General features: G+C 54.8%; 1 protein-coding gene across 1 annotated transcript in view; it reads right to left on the reverse strand.

The window, feature by feature from the left end:
* Window positions 1–26,124, reverse strand: part of RNF213 (ring finger protein 213) — a 42,777-nt gene extending 16,653 nt beyond the window's left edge. The window contains exons 1-34 of the mRNA XM_054293084.1: window positions 25,878–26,124; window positions 24,806–25,438; window positions 23,712–23,893; window positions 22,962–23,120; window positions 22,558–22,751; window positions 22,151–22,431; window positions 21,317–21,576; window positions 20,543–20,731; window positions 19,912–20,110; window positions 19,226–19,278; window positions 18,822–18,975; window positions 18,199–18,345; window positions 17,536–17,634; window positions 16,778–16,900; window positions 16,284–16,464; window positions 15,582–15,755; window positions 14,793–14,951; window positions 13,888–14,501; window positions 13,439–13,604; window positions 12,683–12,900; window positions 12,035–12,175; window positions 11,780–11,941; window positions 10,215–11,355; window positions 9,560–9,753; window positions 9,055–9,207; window positions 4,806–8,390; window positions 4,292–4,428; window positions 3,898–3,993; window positions 3,376–3,494; window positions 2,765–2,887; window positions 2,123–2,205; window positions 1,259–1,406; window positions 836–971; window positions 247–435 (exon numbers count right to left, since the gene is read on the reverse strand). Coding sequence (XP_054149059.1) covers window positions 247–435; window positions 836–971; window positions 1,259–1,406; window positions 2,123–2,205; window positions 2,765–2,887; window positions 3,376–3,494; window positions 3,898–3,993; window positions 4,292–4,428; window positions 4,806–8,390; window positions 9,055–9,207; window positions 9,560–9,753; window positions 10,215–11,355; window positions 11,780–11,941; window positions 12,035–12,175; window positions 12,683–12,900; window positions 13,439–13,604; window positions 13,888–14,501; window positions 14,793–14,951; window positions 15,582–15,755; window positions 16,284–16,464; window positions 16,778–16,900; window positions 17,536–17,634; window positions 18,199–18,345; window positions 18,822–18,975; window positions 19,226–19,278; window positions 19,912–20,110; window positions 20,543–20,731; window positions 21,317–21,576; window positions 22,151–22,431; window positions 22,558–22,751; window positions 22,962–23,120; window positions 23,712–23,893; window positions 24,806–25,438; window positions 25,878–26,057 — 10,772 coding nt within the window. The 5' untranslated portion in view covers window positions 26,058–26,124. The remainder of the gene's footprint in view (window positions 1–246; window positions 436–835; window positions 972–1,258; window positions 1,407–2,122; window positions 2,206–2,764; window positions 2,888–3,375; window positions 3,495–3,897; window positions 3,994–4,291; window positions 4,429–4,805; window positions 8,391–9,054; window positions 9,208–9,559; window positions 9,754–10,214; window positions 11,356–11,779; window positions 11,942–12,034; window positions 12,176–12,682; window positions 12,901–13,438; window positions 13,605–13,887; window positions 14,502–14,792; window positions 14,952–15,581; window positions 15,756–16,283; window positions 16,465–16,777; window positions 16,901–17,535; window positions 17,635–18,198; window positions 18,346–18,821; window positions 18,976–19,225; window positions 19,279–19,911; window positions 20,111–20,542; window positions 20,732–21,316; window positions 21,577–22,150; window positions 22,432–22,557; window positions 22,752–22,961; window positions 23,121–23,711; window positions 23,894–24,805; window positions 25,439–25,877) is intronic.
* Between the last annotated feature and the right edge of the window lie 901 nt (window positions 26,125–27,025).

Here is a 27,025-nt window from a genome sequence, read left to right on the forward strand (position 1 = left end):
AGGGAGGGGAGAGAGAAGGGGAGGGAACTGCAGGACTCTGAGGAGAGGAGGCTGAACTGTGAGCAGTGCCCTGCTGCCCTCTGGGGCAGCCAACAACCAACATCCCTCTGCTTTGGGGGGTTAGAGCCAGTGCTGGGCTGCTCCTGGTGCTGCCAGCCCATCCCATCCCATCCCATCCCATCCCATCCCATCCCATCCCATCCCATCCCATCCCATCCCATCCCTCGTGCTGCTCCCCAGGCTCACCTGTTCTTCCCCACCCCAGGAGAGACACTCAGGAATTTGGAGTCACTGAAGATGAACATCCACAGCTTTGTCACCCACGTGGCTCCTGGCCTGGCCAGCAGCTCCAGATTGCCATTCCTGTCCATGACAGCGACCAGGAGAGCCAGGAAGGGAGTGACCACCTTCTGCACTCGCTTCCACAGGGTGTGCCTTGGGGGAGAGAGATGGAGAAACCCAGAGGGAACGTGAGCAGCACCATCAGCAAAACAGGGGGTGCCTGTCCTGAATGACTGCTGACCTTAGCACGTGACAGAATCCTAATGCTGCCTTTATGGGAAAGAACACAACCAACAGAAAGCCCTGCACTTCCAACTCCTGGCTCAGCTGTAATGCCACTCAAGCACTTGTGCATCCCTGTCCCAGTACAGCCCCTTCAGCTCTAATCCCCCTTCCCCAGCAGAGGCTAAAATTGCCTTCAGAGAGTTTCCAGCACAGCCTGGGGACTGACACTGCAAATGTTCACACCAATTACACCAAGCTGCTGTCCCTGCTGCACAGGTGCCACCTGCAGACCCTTCCTGGAGGCTGCAGGTGACAAGGCAGGGCTCACCTGAAGGTACCTGCCTCCTGCAGAGCACTGAGGTTGGAGGCCTCCCGAAGCACCCAGTTCTTTGGGTGAAGGGAATTTTCTTCTTGCTTCTTCAACAGGCTGGAGAGACGAGCCTTGGTTATCTTCAGGAAAGAGGCTACAAAACAACAGGGAACTTGTGTTTTCTTTTCCATTAGCTTGGACCCAAATATCCCACCAAGCACAGCATTTTACAACTGTTCCAATAATTGGACAAGTGGGGAAAAACCAGGCAGCACAGTGGGAGAAAAAGCCACCACTATAACAGCAGAAAAGCCCTGCACCCACCCACACACTGCAGCACGGACACATCCTGGGGAGAGCCCCCTTGCCTGCACCACAGCAAGGAGCTCTGCATCCCCAGTGAGCTGTTTGGGTTGGTTTTGACCTCCCTGCAGCACACACCTTTCAGCTCATCCTCTGTGGAGAAGAGGCCAAGCAGAATCTCAATCCTCCTCCTGCTGCGGCTCAGGTCCTCGTTCTGGTCCCTCAGCATGCCCACAGCGCTCTGCACACAGGTCCTCAGCAGCACCGTGGTGTCCAGGATCTCCCCCTGCCCAGGGAACAGGGGCATTTCCCCAGAGTGAGCCCCCTGGCCCCAGCACCCTCCCCTGAAAGGCTCCCAGGGCTCCCTCAGGGCCTGCTGCCTTTCCACCCCTGTTCCCAGCTGCCATTCTCAGCCCTCTGCTGTCAGGAACGTGATGCAGCCCCTGTGCCCCTCTCAAACTGTGACACAGCATTTGTGCTGAGCTGAGACTCCTGCAGGGCAAGATTCAGCAGTTTGAGGAAAGAAATGGAAACAATCGATGTGGCCAGGGAACACGTGCCCTTCCTGGGAAATGCTCCATGTCCCTGGTGCTGGCCATGCCCAGCTGCAGCTGCCAGGGGCACACAGGGCAGTGTGAATGTGGCTGCAGCACAGCCAAGCCCTCAGCCAGCCCAGCTCCAGCTCAGAGCACACAGAGGCTCAGGAGCACAGCTCCCACATCCAGGGAAGGAAGGAAACAAACTCAGAGCTGATGTTTAAAAATCAGAAGAATTAAATGACAAAGGAATTAGAGTCCTTAGAATGGTTGATTTCTTCAGTGATGCTGATTTTGACTGGGCAGTGGGGAGGAGGAACTTGTGTCCGATCAGTAACATTCATGATGCAAATATTGCTGATTGCTTTCAGGTGAAGGGGACACAAAAGGTGGGCTGCACCCATGGATGACAGAGCAGAGAGCCACAGTGACAGCTGAGAGGCAAACAAATGTATTCTGAACTGACCTCCTGGTGCTCTGCTCCCGGCACTGGTGTTCCAGCCTCCACCTCCTCCTGCTGAGCTTCTCCACTGGCAGGCAGAGCTGCAGCTAAGGAGGAGAATGTTCATTAGAAAGCAGCAGCGCACTCCTGCATCAGTCAGGTCAGAGTTTATTTTAGCAACTGCATCCCAGAGCAGCAGAACATCTGTCAGAGAGCCATTAGCACCTGCATGAGTAGCTGAGAGTCACCTCTCAAACACAGCCACAGCTGCTCGGGCTGTCAGGCCTCGTGCAGCAAGAGCTGGAAGAAATGTGACACTGAGCTAATGCCTTAAGCTCTCCCTGACTCCTGTCAGGCAGTGTGGTGAAAGGAAAAGAGTAAGAAAAAGTAAGAAAAAGCTGAGGGGAAAGAAAGATCCTCGTCAGTCTGTGCCATGCAGCACTCAGGCTGCTGAGCAGTGCAAATGCCACAGTTTTGTCAAAAAGAAAAGGGAAAACCACCAAATTAGCTTGCTTGATGACCTAAAGTTGTAGAATTAAATGAATTAAATACAAGTGGGGAGCCCCCCAAAACCAGGAAAGTCATCAGACAGGCTGTGGCAGGCATCAGCTCCTGCAGCACCAAGTGTGGGGCCACAGCTCCCCCTCTCCCCAGCACACAGCTCACCTCTGGCTGCAGCTGGCTCCTGGGAGAACACCTGGCTGATGGTGAGGTTCTGCAGGGCTGTCAGGTCAGAGATCATGTCCTTGGACCTGCGCAGGTCGTCGATGTGCACCGAGTGCCACAGCCCTGCAGGCACAGGGCAACAAGGAATCACTGCCAGCCTTGTTCTCCAGAGCAGCTCCCCCAGAATCACCTGCCAGCCCTGGGGTTATTTCACAGGTCACCAACTCTCACCTCTTGCTGCAGGAGGGGAGAGCACAATGCCCTCAGGCCCTGCTGCTGCACACATCCCTGCCTGACAGTTCCAAGGTTCTGAGGCTCTCAGAAGCCCCCAGACCCAGAGGAGCCTTGCTGAACACACCAGCACCTGCTCCAGAGCCTCTGGAGGACAGCACACCCACAGAGTCACCCTCGTGGCTCTGTGCTGCTCTCCATGACTGCAGAGGGGACCAGTCTGTCAGCAGGCAGGGCAAGGTGCTCCCTGCCAGGTACTGCTCCCCTGGGCAGCCCTGTGGCACAGGGAAGCGGCTCTGACAACCCACAGCACACACTGAGCCCAGCTTGTCAGCACTGAAAGGAACAGATTGCCTGAAGGGACAGATGGGCACGCCCACCTCCATGGAATCCCACGTAGGAGGTGCCTCCTTTCAGCCGGGAGAGCTTCATGATGAAGTAAACAAAGACAGAGGCCTCCCCCAGGTCCACCTTGTTGATCTCATTGACCACGGTGTACCTGCAGCAGAGGGGAAATGCCGGTGGCACAGCAGGGGCACACAGGGGCCCACGGACACGGGTCCTGTCCCAGAACAGGCACAGGTGGCCCCCACTCCTCCCTCCCAGCTGTGGTGCTGAGCTGGCACCTCCAGCTGTGCCCTGAATGATCCCGTGGCCCTTCAGGAATCCTGCAGCCAGTGCCCAGAATTCACACTTGAAGGGGATTATCTGCTCGTTTCACCCAGCTTGGCTTACTCTGACTCGGGGTATGCATTATTTGAAATACAATCAGTGCAATTGGATTCATTCTGCTACAGAATAAAGGATTGCACATTGCTGAGTGTGAGATCCCCAAAGAGCACCAATAACCAAACACAGGGAGGAGTGGCCAGGCAGAACTGAAGCACTCCACACCCACTCACTTGGCTGAGGCAATGAGCTGGGCATTCTGAGAGCCATCTTCAAAGTCTGTCTGAATAATGAGGACTTTATTTCCTGTAGTGGAATCCAGGAAATCCCTGAAGAGTGAAAAGAGATTTAACAGAAGTCACTGAGTATAAAGATCAAACATTAAAGACCACAGAGCCAGTCACTCCACATTAGCTTTGGCTGCTGCAGGAGGAGAGAGGAAACCAGCAAACCCCATCACATGTGATGGAGCTGACAAGGTTTGTCCCTTATCAGCAGATATCTGGGCAGAGCCAGCCCCGTGCCAGCCCAGCCTCCCTTTTCCATCTGTGCTGCTCTGAGTGCTCTGCCCACACACCCTGCACACAGCTGCCAGCCCATTGCAGGGAAACCCCGGCCCACACTCACCGGATGCCCTTCAGGAAGGAGAACTCGGTGTCAAACTGCTGCAGGAACAGCAGCTGGGGCCTCTGGGCCTTGCCCTGCACCTCCCTCTCCAGGCAGGCCACGTCGGCACTGGTGAGCAGCCGGGAGAAGGTGGTGACCTGGGGAGAGAGGGGCAGCGATGCAGCGCCTGTGCTTGCAGGGCTGCTGCAGAGCTGCACTGCACTGCTCCCCAGCCTGCTGCAGAGCTGCACTGCACCCCAAAATCAGCATTTATTTGCCAGCACCCAGCTCTGAACACCCATCACAGCGGCACACACAGGTGGTGCCATGCTGCAGCCCTGGCACACGGAGCTGAGAGGGGTCAGGAGGGCTGGCAGCGCCCTGGGAAGGTTGGCAGTGCCCCAGCAGGGCTGGCAGCGCCCTGGGAAGGCTGGCAGCGCCCCGGCAGGGCTGGCAATGCCCCGGGAAGGTTTGCAGTGCCCCAGCAGGGCTGGCAGCGCCCCGGCAAGGCTGGCAGCGCCCCGGCAGGGCTCACCTCGGTGAAGGCAGTCTGTGGCCCAGCCCCTGCCCGCACGTGGGCACCCAGGAAGTCGGCGAAGGAGGTGTGGTGCTGCTCCCTGAAGTAGGTGTGTGCCAGGGCGGGCGCCATGAACACCCCCACGGAGTTGCAGAGGCGGATGACGGCGTCGGGGGTGGCGCAGTTGAGCAGCGCCAGCCGCGCCCGCTCGGCGACGCGGGGCAGCAGCTCGGCGGGCGCGCAGGCCGGGCGCAGGCGCTGCGTGCCCTGCAGCACCAGTGAGGCGCAGGTGTCGGCGTGGTAGCCCACGAACACGTCCGCGGGGCTGTACTGCTGCTGGCCGATGAAGTGCTCCTCCGTGTTCACGGCCGCGAACTCCTGCACCCAGCGCTCCAGCTCCCGCACGGCCTCGCGCTGCGCCCCGTCCAGCACGGTGCCGATGTCCAGGTAGTGCTTCTCCAGCCGGTTGATCAGCGGGATGGGGAAGTGCTTGTACACCACCTCCTTCTCCTCGATGACGATCAGGCGGAAGTCGGGGTGCACCCGGCACTTCACCCGGTGCGTGCCCAGCCCCAGGTCCACGTACTTCTGCCCGGCCAGGTACACGTAGTACTGGTTGAGGGCGTCGTAGAGGCTCTCGTAGAGGTTCTGCAGGTTGAGGAGCACAACCATCTTGCCGGTTTCCATGCACACCTTCACTCGGTTGATGTTCCTGCATATCTGGGTGTATTCTTGGTCCTTAGGAAAACTGGAGCCAAAGATGATTTCTGGCTGCTGGCGGGCGGTGAAAAAAGCCTGCTGGAGGATCTGCAGCGCAGCGTAGTTCTCAGTCAACACCAGCAGGTACCTGCAGTCCCCATCCTCAGCGCTGCTGTAAATGTTCTGTCGGATCAGCTCTATCCTACTGATATCGTGAGCACGTATCTCCCCTTTCTCTAGCAACTTGGAAGTGAATATTTCCAAGGCATTGACGTCATCTTTGCCACCGAAGTTACGAAGAACCACTGCGGCGATGTCCTGAGGTGTGGGCTCGCTTTTGGAGCTCTTGGCTAGGGCAAAAAACATCTTTATGAGGCTGTAGTAGTCACGCAGGCCAAAGAACTCCCTGTCTTGGGCCTTGCAAATGTTCTCATATGCATCTGCAAAGTGATGGAAATACTGCTCGACCTTCTGCAGAGCCCCCCGTGCCGAGCAGCAAATGCCCTTTGCGCTCTCGATGAGCTCCTCTCTGCTGGGGTCACCACGAGACACAAAGATGCCTCGATTCATCTTAGCAGGGTCCAAAGCCCAGTTGGAAATCCCAATGAAGCCAACCTTTTTGTGAGGAAGAGGGACATCATCTATGCAGCCATCCTCCAAAAGTGGATGCAAAGTCTTCAGGGGCATTTTGGGAGAGTCTTCTGCCAGCCCAATCTCATCCAGAACCACCACTGATACATACTCCTCCAAGTTCTTCCCTTCCTGGAATCGAGCACAGTGCTTGAAAGTGCCTATGATGCCCTCTGGAGTGGAGAGGGGGCTGCACTGAAAAGACACGAGATGGATCTGCTTCAGGTCCTTGAACAGATCAGAATGAGCTGCTTGGCCCTGCATAGCATCGGCCACGATGGTTTTTGCCAGGGATTTGGAGCTCCCAGGCTTCCCCACCAGAAAAAGGGGGATTTTCAGCTCAATACAGATGACCATCATGAAGACATTTTCCTTCAAGGCCAAGTTCCTTGCTATGGTATCCCGGAGCGGTACCCCACTCAGGAATAAGTCCTGCATCAGGGTGATTTCTTCCAAAATCTTTTTCTGGGTATCATAAGGCTTTGGGAGGACCCGGCTGATGGCAGTCCTGTATGGTTCCTTCTCTTCCAGGGACGCGTGGTAGCAGACCCCAACCGCCAGCACCAAGGACCAGATGACATCATTTCTGTCACCGCTGCCCTTGGGGACTTTCCTCTCAGCCAGGTACTTCTCCAGCTCCCTCAGCAGCATGGGGCTGTGCCTGTAAAACCACTTGAACACCTCCATGCAGCGCTCCACGTCCCGCAGGCTGACGAAGCTGCACTCGTCATCCCTCTGCCTCATGTACTGCTGGGAGGCAAAGAGCACCTCTGTGACCGTCCTCACGTCGTCCTTGGTCGTGAGCAGCAGCTGCTCGGCCACGCGCTGCACGATCTGCTGGATGTACATCTTCTCGGTGCAGTTGTTGAGCTGCCCGAAGTCCCAGACCAGCGGGATCATGCTGGGCGGGAGCGCGTGCACGCGGTACACGAGCTGCCGCAGCGGGATGGAGCCCAGCTTCTCCCGGGTGGCGTCGGCCTTCACCCGGTAGCCCAGCCCAGCCAGCTCCAGGCGTTGGATCATCCTGTCCGTGTGCTTGCGGTACGGATTGCAGGCTGCGATGATCCTCAGGCCAGAGCCAGGGGCCAGGGGCTGCCCCTGCACCGTGCGGTCACAAAGAACCTCCTTGATGCTGCTCACGGCCTCCGTCGTGTTGGCTTCGTCAAAAAAGAGCACGGTGTCCAAGCCGTGCTGCTCCTTGTTGGATATAGCCAGGGCTTCTGCTTCTCTGATCCTGGCGTAGATCATCTCCGCAGTGGTACCTCCGTGAACCTTGACGAGCTTCATGTTCTCCACCTCGATGAAGCTCCTGCGTAACTGGCACAGGAACTTCACCAGCCTGGTCTTCCCACAGCCCGTTTCTCCCATGATGACCACGGGGATGTTGCAGCGGAATCGCATCTCGATGGCCAGGATTTTCAGCATGTTGTCCATGGTGAGCTCGTAGGTCTCATCAGGGTCAAACACCCAGGGCAGCCCCAGCACCATGCAGAGCCTCTCGAGCTTCTCGTTGCGGGGCAGCTGATCGAAGGGCACGTTGAAGGGAACCCTCTGCATTAACAGGCCCTGGTAGAGCTGGGCGGTCATGATGTCCTTCTTGATGACAGTCCCGTTCAGAGGATTGATGGCATCAATGCGATTCCTGGTCTGCTGGAAGTGGAAGCCAATGAATGTCATGGACACACGATCCTCATTGAAAAACAGGTAGGGATGAGGCTCTGACTCCCACTTCTTCCTGATGCGGAAAGGAAGCAGATCTTCCTCCGGAACGTTCTCCAGGTGGGAGGATCGTCTTCCCGAGCTCTGGTCGGAAATGCTCAGGGAGGGCGTCGCAAAGTCCCGTGCCATTAGAATCATGAAGCCAACCACAAAGTTCTTAAAGCCATTCAGAGTGTCCCCGACAAAGTCAGGGTTGCAGAAGACAGAGGCTTCACAGTCCCTCAGCTGCACGTTGAGGAACCAGGTGAAGTTGCGGAGCTCTGCCCAGGAGGGATCCACGACCCCGCAGTGCAGCAGGAAGAGCTGCAGGCATTCTGCAGGGCTGCCTTCCACCGAGAGCGCCTCGTAGCAGAACCTGTCCAGGTTACAGCCCTGGTCAAACCTCTTCAGGTACTGGAAGGGTCTCTGGAAAGCCTCACTGCAAAACTCCTCCTCGTCCATTCCCACATGCCCGGCACAGTTCCCAAGTGTCTCCATTTCCAGCACTTCTTTGGGAGACTTGCATGTTATTTTAGGGAACACATCCAAGAAGTGATACTTCTGGTTCACTGACATCTGGAGAGGAGAAAAAGAAAAGAAAAGGTCATCACAGAGCTGCAGCCTCACTCTTCATCAGCTTAGTTAATCTGTTCTTAACAGTCTCCGTGCCTAAAACCACAGACCTGAGGAACAGGAGCCAGCCTTTTCCCCGTGCATCCCTTCATCCTTTTAAAGTGCACCAAGGAATCCTCTTCCCTCCTACATTTTCCTTCCAGGAACATGAGCCTGGCATCACCTCCAGCCCCTTCTCAAGGCTGCTTCAAAGAAAACTAAACCCAAGAAACTGCTGGTATTTATTCCACTTGCTTCTACATTCTGTTCTTACAGATCCATATAAATATTCCCCTATTTTCAAACATGCAAATTACCATGAGGGAGATTGGATTTTGCATTTTTATGTTTCCTATAAATGTTACAGTGGGGGCAGTGAGGCTTAGACTATCATTCCTTCAGAAATCATCAACCCAATGAAACCAGGCCTAATTTGCTGTCTGGTGTTAGTGACACTTTGTACAACACCAGGGACACCAGTTTGTTATGGAATACAGCACAGCTCCAATGAAACAGGGAACTCCTGTGCTGTGTTCACAGTTACAGTCTCTACAGCTCACCACAGCTATGTACAAACACGTGCAAAGTGACTGAGAAATTCCCAGAAAGGAGCATTGCTGGTACCTACAGGTCTGGCTGTTGTCTTTGGCACTGGGGACCCCTCCAGGATTTCAATGATGTACAGGTGACACTTCTGCCTTAGCCACATATTGCCATTATTATCTGTCAGGTACTGCAGAACCAACAGCTTGAAGAGAAACTCTGGAATGCCACGCTGCACCTGTCACAAGGAGAGATAGCAAAGCACTTCTTTATTTATGCATCACAACTTCACAGAATCACGGAACAGCTGAGGGTGGGGAGGCTCTCTCCTCAAAGCAGGCCCAGCTAGAAGAGGCTGCCCAGGGCCACATTCAGTCAGGTTTTTAATGTCTCCAAGGTGGAGACTCTACAGCTTCTCTGGGCAACTGCTCCAGAGTTCAATCACCTGAATGGTATTTGTGTTACTTACACAATAGAACACAAGCTAGGGAAATGGCTGGATGGGAAACAAGAGCTTTAAAGAAGCTCCTGAAAGGGTCCACACAGCACCTGTAAGACAAGGCAGCTGTGAGAGGGAGGGATGTACTCACTGAGGAGGTGATATCAAAATGGAATATCATGGGCTTTGTCTGGTGTTCTTTCTTCAGAAAAGGCAGGAGAGATTTTAGCACTTTATCTTCATCCACTTCTGGTTCAATCAGTCTGATGGTTTTCAGAAGTTCTGTGCAATCAGGCTGCTCTTCTTGCAGTCTCTCATGCAGCCTCTTCACATACAGAGATTTCCCTGTTATTAAAAACACCACAAGAATTACAGCTATCAATATCAGATATATCACATTAAGACCATAATAGACAGAAGGAAATAAAATGCTTAAGTACTCCATGCCCTAAAATCTCTGGAGCTTCCAAAAAGGCATTCCAGAAGAAAGTCTAAATCTGGTTTGAGCAGCTGGTTGGAGCCTGGAATCCAACACATGGCTCTTGTTTATCTATAAGCTTTATTTTCCTTCCACTGCCTGAGAGAAGCTTTACTCTTTATTAGGACTTGAGTCTATTCTCTTTTGTGCTTGTTTCTGAAGTCAAACCATGGGACAAGGTGACTTCCAGCTTTCACCTCCCTGCACTGACAAGTCTGAATTGCTCTTTTTGACCGAGACACTTAAATCTTGACACAAAACCTGGCAAGGGCAACCCCACCCCGCTTTTGAGCTCTCAGCAGAGCCCACGCCGCCCATGCCATCTTACCCATGCCAGCTCTTTTGGAGGACACAATCCCAACACACATGTGCTCCTTGAACACGGCCGCGGCCGAGTCGGAGGGCTGGGGCACTCGGAGGTGGCGCTGCAGGTACTGCTGGATCTCTGCCCGTGGCCTCTGGGGAATCATGTGCACCTTGCAGTGGCTGAAGGCAGAGGGCAGGTAGCTGTTCTCCCCCTCGCAGTTGCACAGGATGATGAGCCTGTAGGAGCTGTTGTAGCACTGCAGGTGCTGGAACAGCTCCTCTGCCCTCTTGCTGACGTCGTAGCTCAGCTCATCGGCGTAGAGCATGGTGTAGATCTTGTTCCCCCCCTGGCAGGGGATGAGGCAGCGGCGCAGGAACAGCCCCACCTGCTCTGCGCTGGTCTGGGGCGTGCACAGCAGCACCTCGTCGAAGGTGGGCAGGGGCTGCTCGGGGCTGTTCATGTAAATGGCCAGGGCGGAGCTGAGCACCTCGGAGCGAGGGCAGCTGATGAGGTTGGGCTGGCCCACGTGGAGCAGGTCCTGAGGGAAGGCTCTGGTGACGCGACCCCTGCCCCTGCTGGCCAGGCTCTTCAGCCACACGCCCAGCGTGTCCACGTCCAGGCAGCTGGGGAGGAAGGAGCCCATGTTGCTCATGTAGCACTCCCAGATGCGCTCCAGCCGCGCGCTCAGGTCCCCCTCCCCGTCCAGCAGCACTTGGAAGTCAGAGCCAGCCTGGGCTGAGCTGGGAGGGCCCCGGCTCTCGAGGGCTGTGAGCACATCCTGCTCGGTGCAGTGGGGGTTGAGGAAGGAGAGCATCATGAGGGCAGCCTGGCTGGGGCTGCCCCTGCCCAGCTCTGAGCACAGGAACACCAGCTGCTCCGCGCTGTAGTAGTTCAGGTAGAAATGCTCACAACGCTTGGCGTTCATGAAGCTTTTCCAGCTCTCCAGGAAACTCTCCATGGTCTTGCAGAGGGCTGGGAGCACAGCTGCCATATCCCCTTGCCCTTCCAGCACTGGGATGGGGCCCAGGGAGAAGTCTATAAAAACACAGGATTCTTTGTGGGGTGAGCAATACACCTGAGCAAGCCAGGAGCGGAAAAGCATGTTCCCAGCTGAGTACAGGTCTATAAAGGCCTGGGCAAGTCTCTGGACATTGGAAAAGACCTGTGGGAGGACAGAGGAGAGAGAAACAAGCTGATTTATGAGTTTCAGCCATGAAACCACTGGAAAGACATTCAACAAAGAGAAAGTCTTTGGCCCCAAGATGTGTCAGGCCTTGCACAGCAGCCACAGACTCTGTGACTTTTTAACTGCAGCATCCCCGGGAAATCAGGAAGGAACTCCCAGCTTGCTACAAAATTACAGTGATGCTGTCAGCCAGGACAATCCCCAGCACGGCCAGAGGAAAAAGCCACCAGCTCACTGTTCTGTCTCCAGCTTAGTTCCACCTTAGCAAGGAACCAAAGGCGGCAACACCCACGTGCCTGTGACCACCACCCCCAGCAACTCCACTGTGAGCCACAGTCCTGACAGCAGGGAAAAGCCAGCCTGGCCCCAACACCAGTAACCCTCTGGGTTTGAATCTGACCTCGGAGAACCTCTCCACCTCCAGGCCTTGCTCTCCCTTGGCCGACATGAGCATCAGCTTGTTCTGCAGCTCGCGGAGCTCTGCCAGCGAGTACTTCCAGGAGGCCTCGGTGTCCCCCGAGCTCCCCGGGAGGGTGAAGCGCAGGACACTGTCCAAGGAGACCTGCCAGGAGCAGGAAGGAGCTGTCAGCGTGGCTGGGGCTGAGCTCTGCCCCAGGCAGGGGGGGCAGAGGGACATGGGTGACCTCAGCCTCACCTTCTGGCCATCAGCTGGGGCCCTCAGCACGTAGACCCCTCTGCTGTTGATGGCAGCTGCCAGGGACAGCGAGGACAGCTCCACCGAGCCATGGCTCTCCTTCACTGTCTTCAGCCACTCCAGGTGCTGGGCCGAGGCACGCTGTGGGGAGAGGAGACACTGCACTGCCCGACTGCTCTGAAATGTGATCTCTGCTCACACCTGACCAGGACAAACAGCTTGGGCTGCCACGAGAGTTTTGCGATGGAGAAGGAAGAAAGGAATGAGTACTGGTTTCAGTCTGCTCCATCTGCACAGCTCTTCCTTACATGGGAGGCTGAACAGAGCCCACAGTGCCCCAACACCTCTTGCTACAGAGGCAGGCCCTGCTGCAATGGGGTAAGAGGTCCCAGGCATTTGCCTCCCCTCTTCCCCACCAAACTTTCACAAGCCAGGCCACACCACATCACACTGGAAAGCCTCATGGTGCCCTGGAGAAACACCAGCTACAGCTGCTGCAGGGAACTTTTGTGCCACAGGAATATCAGCTGTTTTTCCTCCAATAACAAGAGTCACAGGTGCCATTTGGCCAGGGCAGCCCGACTTCCAGCCACTCCTGGAGGGCAGAGAGGCAGGAGGACACACAGGCCCCGCTCCAGCGGCACTCACCAGTTTCTCAGGGAGGGTCTCGTCGCTGTCCAGGGCTCGCCACAGCTTCTGCAAGCAGCGCATGAAGTCCTCGAAGCCCGAGTCGTGGCGCAGCTCGTAGAGCAGGGAGGAGTAGCCGTGCACAGTGCCGTGGAAACAGGCCACGCGGTCCACGTCCATGTCGTTCTCCCCCGCCGAGATGGAGGCCAGGTCAACAAACACCTTCAGCTCGTTGATGTCTGAAACGAGGCACACGGGAGTGAGCAACGTGTGAGGCAGCTGGACACCAGCCCTCATCGCACCCTCTACAGCAACTGCAGGGAGAACGCTTGGAACAGCAGCTCCTGGGGAACTGCCCCCTCCCCATCAGCCCTCCCGGGCCATCCATCCATCCATGGACCCCCACAGGCCCCCAGCCAGGATGGGAGCAGTGCCTGGGGGGTGTGCTCAGGTGAGCTGTGCAGGACAGACAGCTCAGCTGGCACACGCACAGCTCCATCCCCTGAAACAACGGGTCTGGACTGAGCAGCAGCGGCTGCTGAAGCCCTCCAGGCCCAGCCCAGCTCCCAGCAGGGTGGTCCCTGTGTGCTGCACCAGTGCCTGGGCACCTTTAAAGGGTCTTCATAGCACATTTCACACCAAAACCCATCAGAGATGGAACTCTCAGCACCAGAAGCTGCACAAAGCAGATGGGTCAGGGATTCAGTGTTCCTTCTGCCCCCACACGATCTGCCATCCCTTCTCATACTCTGTGATTCCTGGGTGAGCAGCACACACCTTTCAGTGCCTCTCTGACCCAGCAGACAAACTCCTTCTGCTGGGCCAGCTCCCTCAGACAGCCACGGCGGGGCACGGTGATCCCCTGCAGCAGCTTCTTGGCCTGCACGAGCTCAGGGCTGATGGAATCCAGCTTCTGGGTCTTGTAGGATTCAAGCTTTTCTGTCTGGAAAGCAAATGGTGCAAACACACACTGAGTCTGGAACTGGGAATGCCACTGGTTCTGCAGCAGGGAAAGGAAAGCCCTCTGCAAAGCCACACCCCAACAGAGCAGCATCATCACCTCCCTTTAAGGAATGACTACGCAAAAGCACTTGGAACATCTGATTTTTACCTCAAATAACCATTTTGCTTCAAGGAATGGCTCTGACAAAGTAGGGTAGACTTGTGGGAAGGTGCAAATTTAGCCAACACCCTGATAGTACAAAGCCAAGCTCAGGGATACTTACTATATGCAACAAGTTTTCCAGGATACTGAAGTCACCAGAGAGGCCTAAACTCTCTTTGACATGGGCAATGATCTTGGCTGCATCCAAGGTTAAATGCATTTCATGGTACTGCTGGATCTGCTGCACTCGCAGGTCAACCCAGCCTCTGTCCTCTGCAGGCTGAAGGCCACAGATGGTGTTCAGCTCCACCCTGAGATCCTCAGGATGATTTGTGAATTCCTGGAAAGTTCTATCCACTGCAGAAAGCGTGAGACTTCCTGATCTGAGATCATCATACAGCATGGCATAGCTGTCAAAGCAAGGGCGGATCACGCTGTTCAAAACCTCATCGAGGTCCAGCTCAGGAGCAATCTCCTCCTCGTCCTCGTCCTCCTCCTCATCCTCCTCTGGACTGTCACACACATACTCCTCTCCTGCCTTCTGTGCTGCCTCCTCCCAGAACTGCTGGAAGATCAGGCTGTCCTTGAAAGAGTGCATTTTGTGGACAAACTCTTTCAGCTCAGGGCTCAGGCTGTAGAAGGTCTGCAGGGGCCTCTTTCTCAGCACCACAACTTGATTGAGTCTTGTGAAGCGAAGATCTTTTGAGTGTTGAAATGCCACCTCACCAACATTCACTGTAAACCAGAGACAGGCCAGAGGGAGATCAGCTGGTGCAGGCTGGTTCCAGCTCCCTTCAGCCCACCCCTCAAGCCACACAATGCTACCAGGCAGGTGGAGCCCTCCAAGTGTCATTTGATGCACAATCACTCACTTGATCCCCTCAATGCTCTGGTTTTACTTCCCCCGCCCCTCCTCGCCCTCACTTTGGGGCTTAGAATCAAACCTGCTCCCAAAGCCCAGAGATTTTCAAGGAAAATGCTGTTTTCTAGAGTTGCCACCTCCAGACTGCTCCCCCAGAACTCTACCTCTCACAGATTTCTGCACCTTCCTGCACATGCTCAGGAAGGTTCCTACTGCTTTTTCCTCTCTTCTGAGCTGTGTGACTTCCTCATGCCTCAATGCCAGCAGCTCTTTCAGGCTTCTCTGGAGCAGCTCCTTTTCCTCACTCGGTCGTTGCTGATGCTCTGAAAGAAAACTCACTTGCAGTCACAAAGCAGAGCTTCCCAAGCCCTGCATCCCAACTCAGGCTGGGAACTGCAGAGTCACTAACCCTGCAGTGACAACACAAACTGGAGCTGGGAGATCCCTGCCCAGGCTAAGGGACAGCACTCCAAAGTGCTGCAGCACTTCCTGAGCATCCCCAAACCCCTGCAGCCCCTCCTGAGCATCCCCAAACCCCTGCAGCCCCTCCTGAGCATCCCCAACCCCTGCAGGCCCTCCTGAGCATCCCCAGCCCCTCCTGAGCATCCCCAAACCCCTGCAGCCCTCCTGAGCATCCCCAAACCCCTGCAGCCCCTCCTGAGCATCCCCAAACCCCTGCAGCCCCTCCTGAGCATCCCCAGCCCCTCCTGAGCATCCCCAAACCCCTGCAGGCCCTCCTGAGCATCCCCAGCCCCTCCTGAGCATCCCCAACCCCTGCAGGCCCTCCTGAGCATCCCCAGCCCCTCCTGAGCATCCCCAAACCCCTGCAGCCCCTCCTGAGCATCCCCAGCCCCTCCTGAGCATCCCCAACCCCTGCAGGCCCTCCTGAGCATCCCCAGCATCACCACAGTGATGCTCTCAGCCAACCATGCCCCTTTGAAGCCATCCCTTACTGGTCTCCCAGATGCAGAGGAACTGCTCCTGGTGCTGGAACACCTCCTCCAGGTGTTTCACCAGGATGCAGCCGCTGTGGATGTCGTCGGTGACACTCGTGAGCACAGAGTCTGCTATGGCCATGACATCCTTGGCTTCCTCTGTCAGCTTGTCCAGGAGGTTTCTGTTTGTTCCTGTTCCAGACACAAAGGGAGAATCAGGAACTTTCCCATGCCATGGCACAGAGTCCTTCCATTTCCACTGAACCCTACCCAAGCGCCTGTGGGCTCACACCACCCTCCAAGCCCTCATGTCTTTTTGAACAAAGCCAGGATCTCAGGGCAGCAATTTGGAAACTTTCCATGGAGAGCCCAGACCCAAACCCTGTGGGGCAAACAAAAGCCACTAGGATCCATTCACTTGGCCAACTCTTTGGGCATTTTTGTGTGCCAATAACTTGTGAGAACTCCTCAGAGAAAGAAGGTATGGTCCACAAATCCCGAGGAAGCTGCAGTGGATTAGCACAAGAGGAATAGTGGCTCCCTCTTCCTTGGCCTTCCCTCTCCAAACCCAAATAGTTCCCTCTCCAAGCTGAATAGTTCAAGCTTTGAGATAGGGACTAAAACAAGAGCAGGACAATTCCTCTCTGCTGCTCTGTGCAGTGGCAGCAGCGGGGCAGAGAAAAGCTTCTCTGGCCCCCTAAAACCCAACTACAGACCTACCATTAAAGCTGAAGGTATGTTTGATGTCAGGCCACGTGAGCAGGTGGTGCAGAATCGTATCAAAATCACCCTCAGACTGCCCAGGCCTGACTGGCCACGACTTGACAATGACAGCAGACACGAGCTGGCTGAACTGGCCCATGTTGTAGGCAGAGATCTGCTCCAGGAGATTGCTCTGCATCTGCCAGGGCACACAGAGAGGGCAGGGGTGGGTCAGACTCTGGGGTCCCGCTGTGTCTGTGCCTGCCAAACCAGCCCTGTGACACAACTGACTCCAGAGCTCACAGTGGGAACACATTACAAATATTCCTCAGGGACCTCATTTCCTGATTTCTTGTTGATATTTTTTGTTGTTGCTTTAACAAACAATCCACAGCAGCTCGAGCAACATCCACCTTCCCCTTCCACCATGAGGCACACCCCTGTGCAACAGAATTGCTGGGGAATTCCACTTTTCTGTCTCTTCCCTTCCCCTACCAGGGCACACACCATACCTGGCAAGCTGCAGGCACAGCCTCTACAGCACAGTTGTGGAAGCACCAGCTGATGGAGGGGTCCATCTGTGTGATTTGGAGATGCTGACAGCAGTACACCAAGATTTGGTTCACTGGAGGCTCCTGAAGGGCAAAAGAGAGATTTCTCATCAACTCAAAAGTGTTTCTGCTGGCAGCACGAAGCAGTGCTGCTATCAGGACAATAAAAGGAACCTGAACACCAGCCCATTTCTGAGGGCCTGGGAGAGAGATCAAACAAATAAATGCTTGGAAAAGACTTTAATGACTTCCATCTAAAGAGTGTGATTACTTAATATCCACCTCTCCAAGCCAAGCTCACAGCAGAAATTATTTGTTTCCTGATTTCACTGTGAAAATCAATGGCTTAAGGAAATGTGCAACTGCTGTAGGAAGGAGATGAGGAGATGGACAGTGTCTCTTTGGAAGGGACTAACAGCTGGGTGTGCATTTGGGAGCCTGAACAGCACAAGGAATGAAAAGAGAGGCACCAACTTAGCTTTTCTGGGCCCCTGGGTGTTTACTTTGCACTCGCTGGTTCTTAAACCCACAGAGGTGACAATTGCTCAGAATGTGGATTTCCTCTGAAGCACCAGGACCTGCAGCCAGGCCTCTGACCAAGGTTACAGAGTGGGACATTGTCATGGCCAAAGCCACTCTGCACCTGTCCTGCCGCAAGCTCAGCACAAGCCATGCATCTGCTCTGGACAGCAGCCAAGGCTGCCTGGAGTCTCCCCTACCTGCTGGATTCTTTTCTTCAGATCTGCAAGTAAAGTGTTCCTCCAGGTCTGGGTGAACTGCTCATCTGGAAAGCTGATGGTCACAAACTTATTCCAGGCCTGCAGGGGACAAGCACACCAAGCCAAAGCACTGAGTGCTGGGATTTCACAGAGAAAGGAAATGAAAAGAACAATGTAGAAGCGATGCCCCGCACGCCTCAGACAGTCTGCAGCCCTTCCAGATGTTTCCACCCTGAGGAAAAGGAGCACTCCCAGAGCTGCAAAGGGCAGCTCCTAAGCCCAAACAGTGTGTAAGTGTCTCAGCTGCTGAAGGAGAGCTTTGGATGAGCCACTTCCACCCTGCTGCTGCAATCAGTCCCAGGGAGGGCCGGGAGCAGCAGCTCAGACTGGCAGGGCTGCTCTGAGCTCTGCCTGCTGGAAGGCCTGAGCACGACCAGAGGGACACACTGGGAGCAGGACAACACCAAGGGGCAGCTCCTCACCCCAGCAGTGCCTTCAGGAGCACCAAGGATGAGCAGAACAGAGGTGAGCTCCAACACTGCCCATCCCACCCATTCCTTACCCAGCCACAGCTGCAGAGCCCAGCAAAGAGCAGCAGACTCAAGACCCTGGCTAAGCCACTGCCAAGCCCCTTTGTACTGACATTATCAGAAGGTAACAGACCCGAAGCTCAAAGAACAAAGAGAAGGCCACGTGGTGCAGGTACTCCTTCAGTAACTTCTCCTTTAAAACGTTTCTGAACCAGGCACGAGCTTCCCTCAGAGCTCCACTGAGCAGCCTTGGCACTTCCTGCACAGCATCCCCTGGAACCTGCCCACACAGGGGGGAAGACAACAAAATAAGCACAGCTCAAGCAGGACAGCAGTGGACAACTGATTTAAATCAGTATTTCTAAAGAGAAGGCCCAAACACACCCAGAACACACAGGAGGCCAGCAACAGACCCAGCACTGCTTGAATAAAGAGCAGAGGCTGGGAAAGTGCAGTGCTTACAGGCAGGCTGTGCTTAAGCTTGTTCCAGGAAGTAAAGACAGCAAATGTTTAAGGGGAAACAAAACCAGCCTTAAAACAAAGCTTATCACAGCAAACCTGAGCACCTGACCTTATTTCCAATAAGAACCAAACTCATCAGGTGACTCCACACCTCTCTGAGAGTACCACAGTCTTGCTCAGAGTGTGAATTCTTCAAGCTGAGGCTGGGTCTGACCCAAACCCAGCGTGTTGTGCCACTCCTGTGACATTTCTGGGTACCTTGCTGGCATCAAGCCAAGAGTTCTTGGTACTCACAGCTGGGGGCTGAAGCTGGGCAACCTTGGCAATCAGGGTGGCAGCAGTGGCCGGGATCAGGAACAAGCTCCCAGTCCTGGCAGCCTTGCAGAGCCTCTCGTGCAGCCTGAGGCAGCAGGACAAGCAGCCCTGCCAAGAAGGAGCCCCCAGAGCTCTGCAGGGCAGCAACACAGAGGGACAGTTAATTTTCTGCTCAGAGGAAAAATAAAAAAAAAAAAAATAAAAACAAAGTAAAAACCCCACCAAATTCAACACGGTGTGGCAGCTGCCTCCCCTCAGCTGGATTTAAAACTGGGATAGAACTCCAGGATTGTTTTCTCCACAGAGATTTCAAGGCACACAAGCAGGGCCCCAGCCCTGGTGCAGAGGCAGACAATGCTCTCCCAGAGGTGCTCTGCACTTACCTGGCTGGGGGCTCCTCCAAGGCACTCAGCACTGTGTTGAGAATCTCCTCTACCTGAGACTGGAAAGACAAAAATACGAAACTGTGGAAGAAATTGTACAGACTGATTTCTGATTAGCTGAGGAAGAAGGAACTCACTATTCTTTTGCATCTTCTCCAACATTATCATAAATACACTGTAAAATAGCAGAGCTTATTTACTGGATGTCAGAGCCAATACTAGGGCAGCTTTTATATGCACAAACCCAAGCTGTACTTGCAATTTGGAGGTCTCAAATCTATTATTAGTTGCAAGGCCCTACTCCTGCTGTCCTCACACCAACACAAGAGTTTTCACAACAGCAGGAAAATCTCCCAAACCAGCAGCCCCTTGCCCAACCCTCCTGCGCAAAAATCAGTTTCAGCAGATGTCTGAGGAGGTCAGGAGTGAAATATTTGCCATCACTAACCAAGAGCAAATGCAGCCAAGAAACCCTCCCCTCATCAATGCCAACACCACTTTTTGCTGCAGATAATCCCAACTCTCCCCCTGAGGAGTGTCTGACTTCAGAGCAGCTGGTTTTGCTGTCAGCCAGGTTTGAAGCTCTCTGTGCTGTGACCTGCTGCCAGCCCAGTGCCCTCAGTGGTGCTCAAGGACAGCCAGCAGCCCAGTGTGAGCCCTCATCCCAGAGCTGCCCAAAGACAAACCTGAGAGCGGCTCCACGAGAGGTCAACGTTCTCCAGCCTGTACAGAACACCCTGAAGGGTAACTAAGAGCTCACTGGAGAAGTCTCTTATGAACTCAGCCAGGCTCCCCAGGGGCAGCACACAGAGCCAGGACTTGACCAGAGTCCCATCAAGTTCCATCAGGTGCTTCTTTTCTCTCATTCGTGCCAGCAGGGTCCCTCTGGAGGGGAGACAAAACAAAACCTTCAGCATTCCAAGGAACAAAAGGCCTTGAGCTCGTGCAGCCCACACAGGAGCCTCCTCCTCATTCCTGTGCTTCTGTCCCTGCAGCTGAGATCAGTGGGAGTCCCTGGGGTGGCACTGCAGAACCAAACCACTGAGCACAAGCACAAGAAACTCCAGGTCTTGCTCAGACTGTACACAAGAGGAGCAGCTTTAGCTCCTCCCTGGCTGCCAGAACTGGGGGGGTTGTGTTTGAGGGGTCACACCGTGACTCAGTGACCTCTGAGCCACCAGTGTGCCTGTGCCCAAATACCCCAAACGTGCTACATTTCAAACTCTTTAAAAATGAGGGAGGGAAAAACAAAAAAAAAAAAAAAATAAAAGAGATGAGGAGTGCACTGGGAGAGACTGGGAGCTCTGGAAAACTCACCCATGTTGCTTCCTCCTGATTTCAGCAAATGGAAGCCCTTCCAGCCCTGCCCAGGCATCCTCCTCCAGCAGCCCGTGCTCCTGCTGCAGGGGAGCAGCAAAGGAATGCAGCAGGGGCAGGACCCACACCCACTGCTCCACGTTACACTCAAGGCACCTCTGGCACAAGTTTGTCAGGTCGACCTTCAAGCTAAATAAAACAAAACCAAACAAACACACTGAGTGAAAGGGCAGCTTTATCCCAGCCTTGAGAACACCCTAGGGGTGTGGGAGGCTGCGTTTCAATCTCTCTGTGTGCCTTTAATTAACCTCTGGGCATTATTTCAGCTCCATCTACTCTTCATTGCAGAGGGCACCTGTGCAGGTTTAAGGCCCAGAGCTGCAATGTGGCTGAATCTCTCTGCACAGACCCAATCCTTCAGCTACAGCCTCCCCACGAGCCACCCCAGCCCTGTGACAGCCACACAGAGAAGGGCTCCAGAAAGAAATGCAATGGCTGCAGCTGTGTGAGTGAAGAACTCCACATCCAGCTCCAGCTAAGCAGTCAGATCACAACCTGGTTTCCAGGAGAAACCAACCAACAGGTGTGGAATGGTGCACTGCAGCCTTGCCTGGATGTTAGCCCTGCTTCAGGCAGGAGGCTGGAATTGAGACCTCCAAAAATACCTTCAAATGTAGCTTGTTCTCTGGTTCTCTGGCAGTAGAGAGCCGGATTCCTGTTGCTTTATCAAAGCAACACCAGCCTGGTCAGTTAGAAGGTACATGGAGCACTTACCTGGTAACTCCTGCAAAAGCCTGTTTGATGTGATGGATCTCATCCTGTACATCTTGGGGTGACACCTGATCCAAGCACAGGAGGCTGCACAGGTCGGCCAGGTCACTTTTAGGTACTGGGAATGAATAGTCCTCAACTACCACAACAATGGTGAGCCCCAGAGCCAGCTTGCTTTGGATGATCCTGTCCTCTGGAGCTGCTTCTGGTGCAAGGAAAGGGACAGCTATTTTCTTCATGTATTTTAGCAGCAAATCATTCACCTGGGGCAAAGAAGAGAAGAAACAAAGCAAGCACAGCATAAGTCTGTCTTCTGAAGCCAATGTCTTCTGCCAGTTCCAGCGAGGCCACAGGACAGGAAGGAGCAGCCCCAACAACCAAAGAAGGCAATGTGGCATTTCTGTCGCATTTCCTAATTATGTCAAGTAAGACATTTTGGATTCCAGAAGCCCTGCTGGCATCACTGCTTAGAACAAGATCAGGAGCTTCTCCCAAAAAGCAGGCAGGTTTGCAGCAAGACATGAGTGCAGAGTTGTCAGTGACAGAACAACTGGCAGCAAAACTTAATGGCAAGGCTTAGGAAATCAATACCCAGACACAAAACCCACTCAGGTGGGAAGTCACCACGTCACAGCCCTGCTGCTGACCCCCATGGGGTCTCAGAACCACACTGAGGTGCACAGGCTGACTGAAGCCACCCCAGAAGGATCCCCACTGCTTCTGTGCCTGAACTTGGACTGGAAAAGCAAAATTAACCCAGCGAGGTCAACAGCAACATTAAAGCTTGGGTTCAGTGACAGAATGTTTTCTGTCTCTGTGCAAGAGAAGGGGGATTACCTGCTCTGTGCTGAAGTTTAACTCTCTCCACACCGTTGCCTTGCCATCAAACACCCGCTGGGCTCCTGCAACGTTATGGAACTGCCTCAGCTGGCAGAAGAAATTCCTCAGATTGTCAGGACTCCAGGTTCCAAGAATGCTGAAGATACTTTCTAACATAATATTGGCAGCTATTTTCTTCCCTTCCACCACTTCCTTGGTTTTATCAAAAGTTAAGATCTGCCAGATGTTTTTGAGCTTGGAAGGCCTCGCGCACACGATGTCATCGTACTGGTGCCACTCTGGAACAGGAACACAGGGCAACAACCATTGCAATCAGGGCCTTTTCCCTTCCAGCTGCCTCAGCAATACCCCCAGCAGCCCAGACAGGGATCACCCCAGGGTGCAGGCCCAGCAGCAGAGCTCACCCCCATTGTTGAGAAGGGCCCTGTTTATCGACAAGCAGCGATTCACGTGCTGATTGGACTCTGACTTCTTGTAGATGAACTCATAATCCCCCTTCCCACAGGACACCCAGTACTTGTAAGGAATGTATTTATCCAGGATTTCTCTGCTGAGAGTTACAGCGCCTTCAATGAGGTATCCATGCTCTCCCAGACTCCTTGGAGACACAAACACAGCAAAGGCAGGCAAAGGACACGTTAGGTGATCTACAGACCTCCTTTTCCACGCATTGCTCCATTTCTAATAGGAACAGTGACGGTTCTTTCACAAGAACACTTCAGAGCAGCTTTCCCCGCTGTGAAACCCTTTGCTGCAGCCCCAGCACAGAGGCTGAGGCCCCAGAGGGACCCAAGCAGGGGACACTCACCTGGTGCAGTTCAGCTCACAGATGTTGTCCTTCCAGCTGGCGTAGGAAGGAATGCCCTGGGCCCTGATGAACACTTTGTCAGTGTCGGGGTTGAGCTTGAAGTCTTTGGATAGTATTGCATGGAAATACACTGTGACACCCTCAGTGCGGCTCACAGAACTGCAGCAAAGAACAGAAGGGATTCTGTTGGCATTCTTCAATTGCACAAATCACTGCAAACCTCAAATCACACTCGAGCTGAGTGGCTGCAAGACCCATGCACTCTGGCAGCGTTCACTCAGACTGATGTTTGAGCAGGCCTAGGGAAAAGCCCAGGGCAAAAAGGAAAAATGGGCTCCTAAAGGCAGCAGGAGATGCTCTGGCCCAGCAGAGTCACAGTTCCCACCCCTTCCAGCTCATACACATTAGGCAAAACATCCAAACAGCTCTTCACACTATTCACCTGAAGCGTTGTGTGGGTGCAACACATGTAGCTCATAAGAGCAAGAACTAAGAGAATAATCTCTTTTTTGTCCATCAGATGCTCAAGCAGGTTCAACACATCCCCCAGGACATCACCTGTGCTGAGGTCCCATTCAACACTGGTTCTGTCATGCACAACCACTTCACCTCAGTTTCAAGACAATTCCATTTCCACATATCCAAGGTAAGCACTGACCCCATCCCAGCACCTCAGGCTGGAGTCCTGAGTCCTCCTCACAGCAACTCCTGTTAGGGAAGAATGCTGGGGAGCAGCAGGGCTGTTCTCACCTTTCTTTAATATTTTCCACCTGTTTCTGGTTCTTTTGTTCCTTTTTGTTCTTGGGGCTGTCTGCAGCAGCCACAGCACTCTCCTTCCTGGCAGCCTTGGCTCCTTGGTTCAGACTTGTCTTCTCACTCACGTTGGGCATTTTCTCACCTGGGGTCTGATTTTTCTCTTTTGTGTCTGCATTCTGCATCAGGGAGACAAACAAAGCCCAATGAAACAGGAGCCCCTGGAAGCACAGCATCTCCTCCCGGTGTGCTGGTGATTGAGAGATGGGGCTCCTGGTGCAAGCAAGAAGCCATTTATTGTTTCTGCAACTCCATTTATATACTCTTACAGCCTTGGGTAAAACCTTTCACTGCTGAGCAATAACCACATTATTCGTGTTTCCCAGCTATACTGCTTAACCACAGCCTTGCACCTGCAGTCTTGCATGACTTCCTTTAAACAATGCCAATTTCCTTTTCGTTTCCTCCCCTACATTTCTGTTTGATGTTCCCAGGGCTCCTGGCCCACCAGAGTCAAGATGCCCACACCTTCCATCAACAGTGCAGCACCTTCCGCTCTACTGCCCACCTGCCCCCAACACTGGTGCAGCAGCAGCTTCAGTCCCCTGGGAGCACTGCAAACACTGATCCCTCGCTGAGGGAAGCTGCTGGCTGAGGAAAACAGCCAGCAGGAGAGGAGCCCGACACAAACACACAGCACACAGTCAGCTCATGAGCCCCGGGTCCCAGAGGATGGGGCATAAGGAAAGTGAAAGAGAAACCACAGCAACCTCAGCTTACCCGGCCTGCAGAGCACACAGGCACCTGCAAAGCACCAAATCCCCTCATTCAAGGGGATCCCAGAGCTCTCCAGAGAGCATGGCTGGCTGGAGAAGAGACACCTCCCAGTCCTGGGGGCATCTGAGCAACCCCTCAGTAAGAGCTGGGTTACAACTGGCACCCAGGAGAACAGAACCCAAATTAGAGCCTCCCCAATTCACCCCTGTACCCCTGGGCTGGTGCTCCTCAGCCTCACTGACAGTACAAGCAAGTCCCACTGGCAGAGGGGAGCTGTGCCTGCTGAACCCTCACCAGAGCTCACCCACACTCACCTTGGCAGTGGAACTGGTCCCTTTCTGCTTGGGCTCCTTCCCAGCCGGCGGGCACGGAGCCCCGGGGGAGGCCTTGGGCTCGGCCTTGCTTTGGGGGGCTCCCCGGGCAGGAGGTGCCCTGGGACTGCCAGGGACGGCTCCCTTGGCAGAGGGACCGGCTCCCTGCCCTGCTGGCAGCCGCTCCTGGCTGCTGCCCCGGGCCTGGGCACCGGCTGTGGCTGCTGGTGGCTGGCCAGGGGCACCAGTGCCCCGCTCCACACCGTCCCTGGCCGTTCCTGCGTGCTCCGGGGCCGTGCCATCCCCCACCTTGTCCCCCGGGGCCGTGGCACCGGGAGCTGGGGCAGCCCCCCCGGCAGTGCTGCTCCGCTCTGCAGGGCTCAGCCCCTCTGCTCCCGGGCTGCCAGCTCCCTTCCCCAGCTGTGCCAAATCCCTCTCGCCTCCAGGTGCGTCTCCACCGGCATCAGCACGTCCATCAGCACCTGGGTCTGCCCCCTCACCGCCGGGGGGCTGGGTTTCTGGAGGAGCAGCACCTGTGTCAGGCAGCTCTGTGGTCTGAGCTGGTGCTGTGCTTTGAGGAGGCAGAGAGTCCTGGTCCCCAGAGATAGACTTCTTTGCTTTGGTCTTCTTCCCTTTCTATTAAAGAGAGAAAAACAAAGACCACAATGTCTGTTTATTCATTGCTTCAGCAATTCTTTGTCATCCCCTCCATTGCAGCAAGTGCTGACATCTTCCTGCAACACAGGGCTAACGGGGAATGATCAGGAAGAGGAGGGACAAGGCCAGCCAGTGAAATGCAAATAACTCTCGGGAGCTGTGTAGGTTTAATATTCAAGACTTGCTCAGCAGGAGCACGGAGCAGCCTGCAGTGTCTCAGCTGACTCATGTAATTTGTGGTTCCCCCTCCTGGCACCGCAGCTCCGCAAGCACAGCCCAGCACACAGCACAGCCTCAGCAAGCACAGCCAGGCAGCAGCTCCCCGGCGTGGCCAGGGGGAAGGGGGGGACGCAGCCTGGCCTGCTCACTTCACACAAGAGAGCAACAACTCACAGCTGCTCCCCAGCACGACCCTCACCTTCCTCAGCAGGGACGCCGCCTCAGCAGAGTCGCCAGCCCCGCGCTGAGCCGAGGGCTCGGTGTGGTTCTCTGCAGCTGTGACATCCCCCAGCAGGGAGGATCCCTCTTCCTCCTTCTGTGTCTCAGCAGGGCTGGGAGATCCACCTGCAGTGTCAGGCAGAGCTCCTGCCCTGTCCATCGGTGACTCGCCCTCTCTCTCCTTTGTTTCAGTGGTGGAAGAGGCCCAGCAGCAGCTTCTCCCTTCACCTCTTCCTCTGCATCAGGGCCTGCAGGGATCTACGCCTCTCTTCTCTCTGCAATGAAAGGAAATTAATTGTTAAACTGGAAATTCACCCCCCAGGGGTTGCAGGATGGTTTGGGTTGGAAGGGACATTAAAGCTCATCTCATCCCACCCCAGCCACAGGCAGGGGCACCTTGCGCTGGACCAGGTCACTCCAAGTCCCTGGATGGGGGAGAGAATCAGGAAAAAAAGGCAAAACTTTTGGGCTCAGATAAACACAGTTAAATAGGACAGAAAAGGAAAATGACAATAACCATATAAAGGAATATCCAGACCAAGTGCTGCACAGGGTGCTTGCTCACCACCCTCTGAGCCGTGCCCAGCCACCCCCTCAGCAGTGGCCAGACCCCCTCAGTGTCTCCTCCAGCACCATGCCCTGTGCTCTGCAACCTCCTCTGGGCACTGGGGCAGCTCTCCTGGCTCTGCCCCTGCCAGCTCCTCCCTGCCCGGGCAGCCTGGCGAGTCCTTGGCTCAGTGCAAGCGCTGCTCACAGCAGCTGAGCCGTGGGGCTGTTATCAACAGGAGCCTCATCCTGAACCCAACACAGCTCTGGAACAGCTCCTGGGAACAGCAAACTGTCCCAGGCAAAGTCACGAACGCACAGCAGCTGTTTGTTGTTGTTCCCTGCTCAACTCCCACCAGCCACGCCACCACTCACCCTTACAGCCTCCTGCCCTCTCCAGGGCCCTGCCAGATGCAGAATCACTAGGGAACCCCAGCATTGATGTGGAGCTCCATCCCTGCCCCTGCTGCAGACACAAATGCAGCAGCAGTGCTGGCAAGCAGCTGCCCGTGCCAGTGCCTGGAGCCCAGCATGTGCAGGGACAGGACAGTGGCACCTCCCAGCTGGCACAGCCTCCTGGGT

Source organism: Melozone crissalis, unplaced genomic scaffold (assembly GCF_028551555.1).
Source record: "Melozone crissalis strain CALT ecotype California unplaced genomic scaffold, PUWL_Pcris_2 ptg000129l_1, whole genome shotgun sequence".
Classification (NCBI taxonomy): domain Eukaryota; kingdom Metazoa; phylum Chordata; class Aves; order Passeriformes; family Passerellidae; genus Melozone; species Melozone crissalis.